At 35.0% G+C, this 13,663-nt stretch overlaps 1 protein-coding gene across 1 annotated transcript in view; it reads right to left on the bottom strand.

The window, feature by feature from the left end:
- Window positions 1-13,663, bottom strand: part of JAKMIP1 (janus kinase and microtubule interacting protein 1) — a 173,964-nt gene that overhangs the window by 33,292 nt on the left and 127,009 nt on the right. The window contains exons 11-15 of the mRNA XM_068402689.1: window positions 12,802-12,930; window positions 9,393-9,476; window positions 5,558-5,620; window positions 4,214-4,312; window positions 1,083-1,184 (exon numbers count right to left, since the gene is read on the bottom strand). Coding sequence (XP_068258790.1) covers window positions 1,083-1,184; window positions 4,214-4,312; window positions 5,558-5,620; window positions 9,393-9,476; window positions 12,802-12,930 — 477 coding nt within the window. The remainder of the gene's footprint in view (window positions 1-1,082; window positions 1,185-4,213; window positions 4,313-5,557; window positions 5,621-9,392; window positions 9,477-12,801; window positions 12,931-13,663) is intronic.

The raw sequence follows: 13,663 nt of genomic DNA, 5'->3' as shown, positions 1-13,663 counted from the left end.
ATGAATTCTAGATCCTGGTAAGCTGTACCTGCTACAGCCAACATGCAAATTAGAATAACAGTTAAGCTAAAAAGCAGGTCTGCCATTCCATGTAGGCTCTATTTGACTCTTGGTGTGGTTTGGGAAATGACTGCTCAACCAAACCTGTAGGTAAGAATCAGGTTTTAACTTTTTTTTTCTTTTAGACTATTCAGCCCCCTAACAATATGCAGCCTACAATTTCAGTTTATTTCCACTACAGATAGTATTGTGCTTGTTAAGGCACTGAATAGAAATAAGCCTTCTGTAAGAGGACTTGTAAACACAATTACAAATACAAGCATAAATTACTAGCAAGTGCCATGGAGTATAACAGACAGAGATATTCCACTTTAGTTACTCGTAGAAAAGTTATCCTGGTCTGTTGTGCAACACTACTAAGAAAGCAAGTCTGAATTCAGTCTTATTCAGAACCAGCATGCAAATCAACTTGTACAGCTAGCCTACTCAAGGGAGTACAGAAGTGAAAAGAGTAATTCTTGCTTCCTCATAGCAGAAGCTAACCAAGTGAGATCCTGATGTTTATTTTGTGCTTGATCTAAAATGATAGATAGAGTCTCACCTATTTGAATGAGTTTTGGATCAAGCACCTCATGCTTCAAGGCATTGGCCTAGGCAAATAACTTAAGTATATTAATTCAACAAACAAAATGCATAGGTGCTTCACTAAATTGGGTGTAAAATAATAGGTGAATGTCATATTTCTGACCTGAGATTAAAACATTTATATCAAGAACAAAGCACTGTAGCAAGCCTGACAATTAATCACATTCTTCTCTGCAATGTTTTTACAGCAGTACCCTAGACTGAATGTAAATTATCTTGATTGACCAGCCTTCATTTTCATTTATGAACTCCTGACAGACTACCAGATTATATCCTTATGAAACCCTTTCCCCAGTTAAAAATATATTTTCTTACTGTATTTATTTTTTCAGATTTTCTTCCCTACAGCAAGATGACAAACCATTTGTTTGGATATTGGGTTGGTAATTCCGAAAATGTTCCTGGCCATCCAACTGTTACTAATGCTCTACAGATACCTTTATTCCTTCCTGCTGACAGAATAGTTGAAGTGCACTTCCATTGTTTTCAGGGAAGGTGGTTATATGAAGATTAAATGCCGGTGACCTTCGTTCTCTCTCCTGAGGAAAGATTTTGTTTAAAAACAACACTTGTGATTATGTGTAGACATTTATTTCCCACCTTCACAAAACATACTTGTACTTTAAAATGTCAGATTTCTATTCACATTCCAAATACACGGTATTTTCTCCTACTTTCACCATATTTGAAGGATTTTGGCTTTAGCTAACCACAAAAAAGGCGTTAGCTTCCAACTGATTCCATGCACACACAGTTTCTGCAAAGTTAACTCACGCTTCTCAGGTGCAGGAACCCTTGCATGCTTGCCAAATAACTGACTGGAGACCTTAAAAACTCTGCAACTTTATGTTAGCTATAACCTTATTTAACTATTGCTTTCTTTCATGGAACAAAGAATAATTTAGGAAGAAGAAACTGCAGAAAAAAATTTAAACTCCATCATGAAATAGTGTTATCACTGAAGATTTTCTCAATAAAATTCAAGTTGTGTATCTGCTCCCTGTTTATTCTACAGTTAACCTATTAGAGCATGCAAAATCCCCAGTCCTATTCACTGCACCATCCAGGATGTCGGAATATGTTGAAAGGCAGCACTACTCTATGTTTATAATGTTCTTTGTGCCAAAACTAAAAATTATAAATTTCCCTTTATCTAAAACGATAGGATTTCTAAAAGTTGTCCAGCCCATCTACTTGACTTTCATGCATTTCTTCAAAATACCAACCTATTATTTCTTTAGAAGGCAGAAATACAGTAAAACAATAAGTAATTTTACTTAAATTAAATATTAACGTGCTTCTGAAAATGAGTGGATTAAAGGCTCTGGGCAACCAAGGCACTGGGCCTTACTCCGAGTTCTCTGTGGTCATGGGAACACGAGTGAGGAAAAACAGATTTCCTCTCCATATTACAAGAGGAGGCACTGGCAACAAGAGCGAGCTTCAGTTTCTGACAGTATAATGAAAAAGAGCTACTGCAAATATTTTAGTTCCTATGACCACCCATGCATTGCCCACAAATCACAAAATGAGGTGTTTTAATTGATATGGCAAGCAGGCAGCATCCATTTACTTAAGCAAGTTACAAAGCATGGCAAGTCTTGTTCATTATCTAGCTTAAACCTAATTTGAAACTACAACATAGAGGGAAAAATCTCTGTACTCTATACATTTTTCCCCTTCATAGGGTCTATTTTAAATAATTTTTGCATTAACAGTCTAATTTTGAAATGGGCTTAAAAGACCTAGCTGTTGTAATCCAACACCAGAAGCGTAATTCTTGTCCAAATTCAGTTACCATTTTAGATTTTTTAAAAAATTATTTTATTGCATTAGACTCACCTGAATTTGCTTGAATTAAATGACAGACAAATGGTTGTGTTTTGTACTCTAGCCTAATTTTCATCTGAAATACTTTAATTGCTCTCAAAAAAATACTGTCATGATTACCAGAAGCATTCACGATTTTCCTAAAGCATTCACATTGTCAGTCACATTTGTGTGTATATGCTTGTCTACTGAGGAAAAAACTCTTTTCTTGCTTTTACACAAAAATACTTCCATTGTTATTCTGCGAAAAAAAGCCCTTAAAGATTTGACACATGACAAAACTTGACACGTCACACTAAGCTATTTTTCATGTGATTCTTCCATGTGAAAAAGACATTCTTGAAGGATGTATATAAGTACTTTTTTTCTTTTCCTAAGAAAATTTTTTTGATTGTTTTACTTCTAAGAACACTTACACTTTAGAAGCAGTTTCTAGTGTAACTACCAATTCAAATGCTAAATTGTTCAGTATTTTACTTTACAGTTGCTTAATAAAATATAAAGATATCTATCAGAAAGCATTTTTATTTTCCTGAACATCTACTGAAATTCTAATAACCTGAATTCATAATTTTGAATATAATGGGCTAGGACATCAAAATATATGGTCGATAAAGTAAAGGATTAAAAAAAGATTAAGAAATGTCAAAGACAAAAAGCAGAATGTCCACATAACAGGAAGACATGACATTTTCATCTTTATCAGAGAAGTTACACATGCCAAGATTTTTGGTGAAACGTGCTGGGTGATGAAAATTATGGAGGACTGACAATGACAGGTTTCTTGGAGAGTTTATTCTAAATGGTGTTAAGAATGCTGGTGATCTTTGAACAATGTGTTATCAGGCAATACAACTGTGTGACAACTGTGCATCACACATGAGTAGTTTTGTGTTATTAAACTTGACGTGGGCCGCATTTATGAGCTGATGAGAACCATTGCTTTCTACTGTAATCACAGGCTACGTGTTCAAATTGTTATTCACAAATAAGTTCACTGTTATTTCACTTACGCAAAGTATAGAATTTGTTTGCTATCAGCAACATACTACTTTCACATACAAGAGTTGTACTTGTGCTGCACCACTTTAACTTTGACACTCAGAGGGTTTTTTTTCCTTTTTCAATTGACTGATGCCAATTATTTCCAATCCATGACCATTTTATACCATGAGAAAATGGACTTCAGGTAAGAGACATTCTTTCAAAGCTGCTATCAAAACGTGTTAAGATCTTTTTACTTCATGTGAATGTTGTCAATCCTAAATCAATGTAATTAAAGGCAATTATACATTGATGTGATGGATGTGTCAGATCTTTAGTCAGATCACTGCATGCAAGATGCGAGAAGGTGTGTTAATTTAAACAATACCAACCAAGGCTGTAGTATACATACCAAGTGATTTTACATGCAGGAAAGGAGCAGTTATGGAAATGAAACAAATAAAAAAGGCAAAATATTGCAAAACAAAATATTTTATTAGATGAAAAACAAACTATATGCAATATATATTAGCTATATTACATCTTTATAAACATTAGTGAGCACTCTCTCCAAAACATATTAAGGCAGTGGCATCAATTTCATTATCCCAAGATACAACATTTAAAAAATAGATACCTAAGTGATTTCCCTTAAACATGCACCAGACATCAGTAATCTTTACAGGAATTTCAGCTTGGGTTCAAACATAATTTCTGCTCCATTTGAGAGTTTGCAACAGAGAGAATCTCTTACTTCAAGCTCTAGCACTCTGAATTCTAACAGCTCATTCTGGTCTTTTGCATCTTGCATCTCGTTCTTCAGCTGATGTTCTTCTTGTTCCATTCTGTAAATCTATGAGACAAATACAACATCATAACACCCCGTAAGCAATGGAAAAGATACTGCACAGTTACAGGCCGGTGTTTTAGACAAAAGTGTTAATTATTTCAGTTTCTCATTAGATGTTGGGCTGTGTCTTGGAGATAAAGAAGGAACATCACATCAGAAAGTACTTGTGAGAACTGCCAGCAGAAAATGGTCAATGATCTCTTAGAATAGTAATCTGGAAGTAGTATGAAAAGTGAGATGAATATTATAGCTAAATAAGTTAAGCAACACAAGCTTTCTTTTAAAATCAAGTGAATGAAACTGGACTACATTAACATTTGGGTAGACTGTTCTCATTGCTTTGCATAATTAGACATCTACTCTTTACAGTATACAAAAGACAATAATGGAGAGGTTTTAATGCCTACTTTTTAATTTTCCAAATTTGCTTTGGGGTGCTAACAATGACAAAATAGAAATTCAAAACTGATTATTTATTATGCCAACTAATAGCTTTGGTCTACTGTCTAGCTTAACTGGGTGATCTTTTTATTTGTATGAAACTAAATAGAAGTGAAACATCTGGCAGAACATACTATAACGCTTATAATACCGATGTAAGTGTCTGAATAAATTAGGTCTGGCTGTAGCTACTTTTAGTCATGATTTTTTATGTGGTTATCTTATTCATATTATATTAATATTGAGCTAGTAATTAACAAAAATAATTCTTTGACTTCCTGAGTACTAGCTAACTTTCCTACCAATATCAGTGAAGAACAATGAGGATGCTCTGCTCTGAGTATCTCAGACAGTAAATGATACAATAGTCTTAAATCAATCAGTATTACTTAATGTGTGGAAAACCTGTAAGAAATAGAAGGCTGAAGGGAGCAGGTAATTTTATTAGTGATCAGGACAATAATAATCTTTGTGTAACTGTTTGACAAAATACAATATTCTGCATTGCGCTTAATATTTTAGATTATATTTTGTTGGACACTAGAAAACATCAGCCAGCTCGGGTTCTACTGTTGGCTATACAACATGTAATTCCACAATAAAGAGCAGTTTCCATTCCCAAAGAGTACAAAAGCATATTGGTACTTTAATCAGAGACTTTTATCTGAATTTCTGTTTCTGGAGAGAAATAAAGTAACCAGTTTTCATGTTGATGTTCCAGTACTCAGTACATTCATTTCCTTTTACCATTCCTTTTATGATAAAGGGCAGCCATTGCGGAAATATTCCCAGATTCTGAACACGTACCTTCTCTAGCAACTCCTGATTTGTTCTAATTAACAGCTGCTTTTCTTCTACCCATTTTGAATCCTATGAGGAAGAAGAGGATTAAAATATTAAAACTATACATATTTTTGTTAAACAAGACAAATGAATAAGCACAATAGTTAGAAGATTTCAGACATCATTGTACATTCAAGAATAAAAAGGGGCACACATCAAAAAATAAAGCTTTCATAAATATTTCAAGGATAAATAGTATTTTAAGCTACAGATAAAAGTTCCTTTCTTTTCCTGAAGCTGAGTCTCTTGTTTCCTAATATGTTCCAGCTAAGCATATACTTTAAAATCTTTACATAAAGCAATTGTGGGTGAATGTAGTTATATGATATTTTATGTCATTTTAAAAACATTTATTTACTCAGCTTAACTCAAAACTATTTCCGTTGCAAAGAGTTGGGAACTTTCTTGCAAAATCATGTCATTTTGAGTGGTGTAATGCAAATCTCAATGGAGAAAGGGAAGAAAAACATTTAACTACCCCAAATGACTGAAAATAAGCTTCATGGTATGCAGTTAATTGCCCTCTGCTAAAAGTGTGAGAATCAGGCTAAAACACAGTGTTTGTGATAAGGAATTCAAGGCTATGGAGGAAGAGAAGTGATACAAGATATTCTATACTCCATTTGAAAACTGTATTTCCATTTCATCACTTGTTCCAAAGCTGATCTTTGCTTTTAGGTTTTTCCATGGCTTCAAAAGGACTCATCAAACAACCCTTTGAAGACCAAGTTACAAAACCTCACTGCCAGCCATAGCTGCACATTCAGATTTAATGGATTATAACAACCAAATTCTCTCTGTTCTCCCTGTAGAGAAAAGTATTACATAACCTAGCTCATACTGTTCTAATAAGTTTAATAAAACAATATCCAACACTTAATATGCCCTACAAACCCTAGATCAAATTATTTTCTAGTTAAAAAGGACAACTTATTTAAAATCTAAATGTCTTTACCAAAGTATTAAGGCTGATACTTTCTTTGTCAGCAACGTATTTGCGCAATGATACTGCACAAGAAATTAATGAAATCTGGCTATCCCAGCCCATTAACTAGCCTTCAAACATCAACCAAAAATATCTAAAACATTATGATATAATATTTACATTTTTTACAAAAGTTTAAAATTAGTTCTTCTACCTACTGTCCACTACATTTACATATTCTACTGTTCTTTCTCCTTTACCCACTCATATACAAGAATGCGCAAGTGCATTGTAACTTTCATGCAGTAAACAAGCTCTTCACGGTTATGATGTTAAAAATATCATATTAAGAATACTAAAAAAAGTACTGAAAAGCCATGATATTTGTCAAGAATTTTTGAAACAAATGAAAGAAATGTTGAAAATAAAATCCAATGTCTAGTTTAACTTTTAACTAGCACTTTACTAACATCAAGGAATGAACAAAGAGTTGCATTCACAGACCTAGGGTGGATATCCCAATACATGCATATGGTAAAAGGCAGGTTCAACAGTTACATCAGACCTGCAAGTTCAAGCACTCCAGTTCACAAAAGTAGGAAAAAATGGATTAATTTGCCCTATTGATAATTAACTTTTCTGTCTTTCTTGATTAAATTAGTTCAACTTGACTTTCTGAGAAAATCTTAACTTCAGTGGGATTGTATTAATATACACACCAGGTCACCCAGAGTGCTGAGCATTCAAAAAAAAAATCCATCTGGCACATTACATACTCCAATATTTAGGATTTATTATATACCGCTATTAATATTTTATAAGAATTTCTTCCCTTAATATAATGTTTCTTATGCATGCACCTGAATGTACTTTGCAGAAATGGATTATTATTCTTATTTTACATCTTTTTACATTTTTACATTTACATGAAACAGATTGAGCTCATGCGAGATTAATGAGAGCCATTGACACTTAGTTTGAAATTACACATAAATTGTTATAAGCCAAGCTTCAAGTAATTTTTTAACAATAAGATTCTAATCTCCTGCTCTGAATTTGACTTCAGGAAAATTGTGAAGGTCTTTACTGCTTCTGTTTTCTAAAGCTGCAAAGTAAGACCAAAAATTCCTGGGATAATGCACTAGGATCTTTTGGTTCATTGTTTCCTTTTCAAAAGCACTTAGGGAATGGTTCCCTGAATGAACATTTCACAAGTATTATTAAATCATCATCATTACCATGACCACCTAAATGACAAAGTAATAATTAAAAAAAATCACATAGTGCACAAAGTTTATCATCACAACCATTTATTTTGTTGAATGTAAATACTAACAGGTCAGGAGAACTGAGCAGGTGCTAGAGCTCCCAGGAAAACATTGTCACCACTTTGGTGGAAAGCTAATGCTCAGTGTACAAACTAGCCCTAGAGACAATATCATATTGCGCCTTGTCATGTCCCTGTTGGCCTTCTCAGGATTACTAAGAGATACAAGGTTGAAAATGTGGTTATGAAATTCATGAAGTAATAACTAATTAAATTCTGATTTCCAGGCATACTTTTTTTGACATACCATTCTGGAAGCAAAATCACAGAAGTAATTCTTACATGGGTATCCAGGTTCACTTATCTTATTTACATACACAGTACTTGCATTTTACACTGTAATAGTCAACTACTTTGTTAATGTTTTCAACTACGCAGCAATTTGCCCACAACACCTTTATCATCAACACACTAAAATGTCAGCAGTAGATCCTCCGGAGGTCTTCAGTTTCATTTATTCTTCCAAAAGCTCAGTGAGCCATCATTTTTAGATTGATAACATACTCTCAATTTTTAGGAATATTTTATTTCTGTGCAATTTCGTAAACAAATTGCAGTTTGTGTGGAAGCTAGCATAAACAATTTTTACCCTTAATTTGAATATGATCCCCAAACCTTTGTATTTATACAGAATCTTTCAGAAATTTTTTCTTACAAAGAATAAACCATAAAAATAGTAATATCATTACCTTGGCATTATTCATAGGTTGTTTTTATTCAGTGCTACAGGATCATTAGACTTTGAAATGTATATCTACAGATAGCTATATCTTATTTTATTACCATACGTTACCTGCAATCCTAATATTATTATTTCAAACAATAAAGCATAAATAACACCCTCCTCGATTTTCTCTGTGCGTTCTAGCAGTTATGCAACTGAAATCTTTTAAATGCACTCTCATAGCTCTTAATCAGCCTTCCTGAAGATCCTAGACATTAGTAAATATGCATCAGTAGCCACATCTTCGTCAAATATTTACAAGACATACTGAAGCATGAGGCCCAATTTTACTCTGTGTGGTGGTATAGGAATTTGAAAGCAGTTGAATCCTCCAAGAATTTAAGCCCAGGAGAGTAACACCACAAGTGGCTTCCAGTAACCAGACACACTCAGTGGTTCATTTCTCTAGCTGAAGCATGTGTGGAAGTGATTTGTTTTTTGAATTTTTCTATGCTAAACACCAAAAATATTCTCCAGTACAAACATAAAATATTTATTTTATTGGAATTTATAGCAAATATAAACAAAATGGAAAACTGGAGAAAGGCCTTCACCAAACGACAATGGGAACAGAATTTACAATGCATGTACAAGCAGTTATTTTGACATTATGCTTTAGTGTATCATGTATTAGAAAATTAATCTTTAATGGCAGTTTCTTAGCCTATATAATACATTTATTTATTTAAGTAATCTACCGCTGGAGTAGCAATTAAGCTGCATCAGTCACACTAACACACCAGCAAGCAATGAAGATGGCAAGGGCACCACTGCATGCAACAGAGAAAATAATGTGATAGAGGACATTAAGAGAGCCTTTTACCTGTCCTTTTTCAATTAGAGCTTTCTCCAGGTCCTCAATTTTTGCCTGACACCTGAGAAGATCAGCTTGCAGTTGTTCACGGGTCTGGGAAAAAAAAATACCAAAAAATGTGTGTATATGCATACACATCCAGGTGGACAGATAGATTTAATTACACATAGAATCAAAGTAAAGATACTTTCTACCCATTTATGGGCTGTCCAGTCAGCTTTTAATGCTTTTCATTAAAATAATTGCTTTTGTGCTTATGTTATAAAATATTTAAAGCCATCAGTTTAACAGCATTTTTCCTTCCTAGCCTAAAACGATATTATGAACACATATTCAGTGACAAAGCTCCTCAGGCGGGGGCAGGGCGGGCAGGGCGAAAGTTAGGAACTGAAAGACCTCTAAGAAGCTATTCATCAGGTTTAGTAATTCAAGGCAACTGGGAAAAAAGGGGCAAGAGAGAAAGAGGATTTCAATAAGCACTGAAAAAGGCCTATAGGTAAATAAAATATATTGAACCAAATAATTTATATATCCCATAAACAGCATATGCCAGTCAATTTTCCTCATTCTACATCATTATTACCCTAACTATTCCACTACAGTAGGTATTAGCCCTGAGTCCAGTGATGTCCTAAAAGGGACTGGATCATACAATGTACTAAACAAAAAGGATATAAACCAAAGGATATCTCTGGAGACCTTCAGTCACTGAGGCTCCTTGAGCTACTGCAAGTACTTTTCCCACCCTACTTCAGGTACTCTTTCACCCAAGTAGTTCAAAAATTCCTAGAGGGATTTCCTTCTGTCTCTTTGCATCTATGGGTCCTTGCTTACCTTAAGCCTCATCTAAAAGTAATAGGAAATGTTGAGCCCACCAGAACATGGGGTCCTACAAAACTAACCATGCAAAAAGCTACCTTCTGACTCACTCTAAAGATGGATTTGCATGGATGTGACAAAAGAGACCAAAATGCCATTAAAAAGAAAGAACAACAATTCCAAAGTGTACTAAAGGGACAGTTTGCAAATCCTGCAAAATAAAATTTAAAAAAGCTATTACAACATATTCAAACCGAGGTCTCCCTTCCCATGAAGGCAAAGGAAATATATAATGGTCTCTCATAACTGTCAAATACATGAGTGCCTCTGAAATCTTGCTTTAATAGTAGATGTAATTTCCCCCATACACGAACCTCAATTCTAGCTTGAGAAGTGATCTCCAAAGTCCTTATTGCTTTCCTTGCCTAAGTGTCCAACTTAAAAAGAGAGTCTCCAATGTGACTAGGCTTTTGTAAAATGCTGAGAACTCCAGCAGATAAAGACATAAAGCAATAATTGACTATTATAAGAACTGTATTTTACAGGGAAAAAAGTTAAGGTTGGTTGAGAGCCACTTCAAAGAACCTTGAAAAAGAAAATCCAGAACAAAACATGGCACATTTTAAAGTAAACCCTGAACCTTATAAATACTGACTCTTGGGATAATAGACTAACATTTTTAGCTGCAAATAACTCCAGATAATGTCAAGCAGTCTACATTCTTCTGTAACTTTTATGTGGAAAGCTTTGCTTATTAACACACAGAAATTCTGCTTCCTCAAGCATACCATTTCTATACCTGAGAATATTCAGTAAGTGGATTTTAAAATGCTTGCCAGAGAAAATGACGCAGATGAAACGGTGCACGTGCATGCCTAATAACCATCAGCAATCTAGAAATACAGATTTTTGTGAATATTTTATTAATTGTTTTAAGCAGTGGAACCATTAAGCTAGTGGCAGCTCCTACCTTTGTTATAAATTGAGTCCATCAGCACAAGTAATTTTAAAACCACATTAAAATCTTTGTCTTTCTGCATTATTAGCAATATTTTGCAGTGGCATAATACAATGAAGGCCACATGTAGCAAGGCAGTAATATGTAATAATTCACAATATTTAACAAGTTTCTCCATTTTTGGGGTTCGGAGGTTTTTTTGCAGGGGGGGAAGTAGGCTAGGGGTTTTTTTTAATGCTTAAACACTTTTTAGAGTCACCATCTCACTGAGACTGGAAGGGATCACCTGTCCAGCTCCTGTGCTTAAAGCAGGGGGCCACCTAGAGCAGGCTGCTCAAGATCTTGTCCGGTGGGGTTCTGAATATCTCCAGGGATGAACACTCCACAACCTCTCTGGGAGACTTGTTTCAATGTTTGACTGCCCTCCGAGGAAGAAGGGTTTTTCTTATGTTTAAATGGTATTTCTTGTATTTGAATTTCTGCCTGTTGCATCTTGTCCTTTCACTGGATCATACTGAGAACAGTCTGGTTCCATCTTCTTTACTCCCTCCATCAGGTATGTATACAAATTGATAAGATACTCCTGAGCCTTCTCTTATCCAGGCTGAACAGCCTGAGCTCTCTCAGCCTCTCCTTGTGTTCTCCAAGCCCTTAATCATCTTCATGGCCCTTCGCTGGACTCTGTCCCATTTGTCCATGTTTTTCTTGTACTGGGGGAGCCCAGAGATGGACCCAGCACTCCAGATGTAGCCTTATCAATGCTGAGAAGAGAGGAAGGATCACCTCCACTGGTCTGCCAGGGACTTTCTTCCTAATGCAGCTCAGGAGGTTCTTGGCCTCTGGTTAACTCAGATCTTTTTTGATGCCACTGCTGTTCAGTGAACAGATCTGTGGACTGAGTCCGAGCTCACCAATTCATTATGAAGTGATTTCTCTCCTCCCAGGTTTGGAAAAAAATGAATGGAAGATGTTAGCATGACTTCTGCTGACTTCATATCTGCACTAAATCGTTAAACAGAGTGGTGGCAGAAGGGTAAATGAAAACAGAATACATGCTCTCTCACACTTCAAACACCTATAGTACAGAGATCGCTGTGAGGAAAAAAAACCATTTATTTCAGAGAGAGTAAACAATCACCCATGCTGACCTAACAGGAAGAACAGTTAGCTATGTACTTTTCAGTGGAAGAATACTCTTACACTGAGATTTTTGAAAACAAATTATGATTTCATATATTCAACAAAACACTTGAAGAAAAACTTCCTTTGTCAGATTTGGGTCAGATTTTTAACATACTCCTATGATAAAAGTACCTAAGTACTTATAACAACCTATTCTCCAACTCATTTTAAATCCATCATGTTGCTATCCAAATTGCAGGTTCAATTGGGATATCACTCTCAATAACACTGTCTTACTACTGAAATCTTTAACATATTATGCATGCTAGAATAATGATACCTTTGTTCTGATTGCACCAGATGAATGTAAATTGTCACTTTACTAATAATATCCTCTAATCCTCAAAAACATTGTGCTTTGCATTTCACTGACCTACAAAGATATCTCCTGCTATTCCATGTTTTTTCATCTTTTTTCAATGATTTCAAAGTTAAAAGAAATGTCAGTTAAAAAATTACCCTTGCTTCTCTCTCTGCATCCAGGGTTCCACCAACTTGTTCTTGAAGCAATGCATATGCTCTTTGCAAAGCTTGATACTCTCTTGTTAGCTGGCAGAACCTTAGTTCAGCTTCTTCTTTAGGTGTGCTCTTAAAGAAGAAGGAAAAAAAATGGTTTTATATATAAGTATATATGATAATAGGTTTGTTTATATAGACAGATAGACTCAAAACCAACACGCAACACAACTCATACTGAGTCTCACAGTTTCATAAAGGTTTAAAAAACTAAAAGAAGTGGAAATGGAAGGAAGGATGATTTGAGGATGATGCAGAAATGCAGAGATCAGTAATTGTGCCTACCTTACAATTTCAGGACAGTATAAGTTACTATATAAGGCAGTAATGCATAGAAATGGGAAGAAACTGACTGGGGAAAGATGAGAGGGAACAGTTCTATGCACCACCATCTTCAGCAACTCCAGAGCCACAGGGGCTTCAGAAGGGGTTCGTTCTATTCGTCATGCAGTCCATCACTCCCTACTTTCTTTCTCTACAATGCCAGGGTAAAGCAGTTTACCAACACAAGCACACTAACACAGAAGTTATATTTCAAAATAAGATGGTTTTTTTAACATGAAGTATTTTTAATGTCTTAATTTTCTTTGAATTTTGAGCAACTGACATCAACACTTTCAAGGTCTTTCCTATAGTGCTGAGGGCAAAACATTTCCTTCCCATTAATTAATTTTTGCTCCAGAAACTCAAGCTCCGAGGGAAAGAGATTATAATATTATTAGATATTAAACCTAGAAAAACAGGAAGCTTCTTGTAACTGAGGAGTATTAGGCACAGGTTAGTGAACAGGAAAGAAAGACGAAAA

Source organism: Nyctibius grandis, chromosome 6 (assembly GCF_013368605.1).
Source record: "Nyctibius grandis isolate bNycGra1 chromosome 6, bNycGra1.pri, whole genome shotgun sequence".
Classification (NCBI taxonomy): Eukaryota; Metazoa; Chordata; class Aves; order Nyctibiiformes; family Nyctibiidae; genus Nyctibius; species Nyctibius grandis.
Note: the sequence above shows the minus strand (reverse complement) of the source record. Positions and strands in the feature narration are given on the sequence as shown.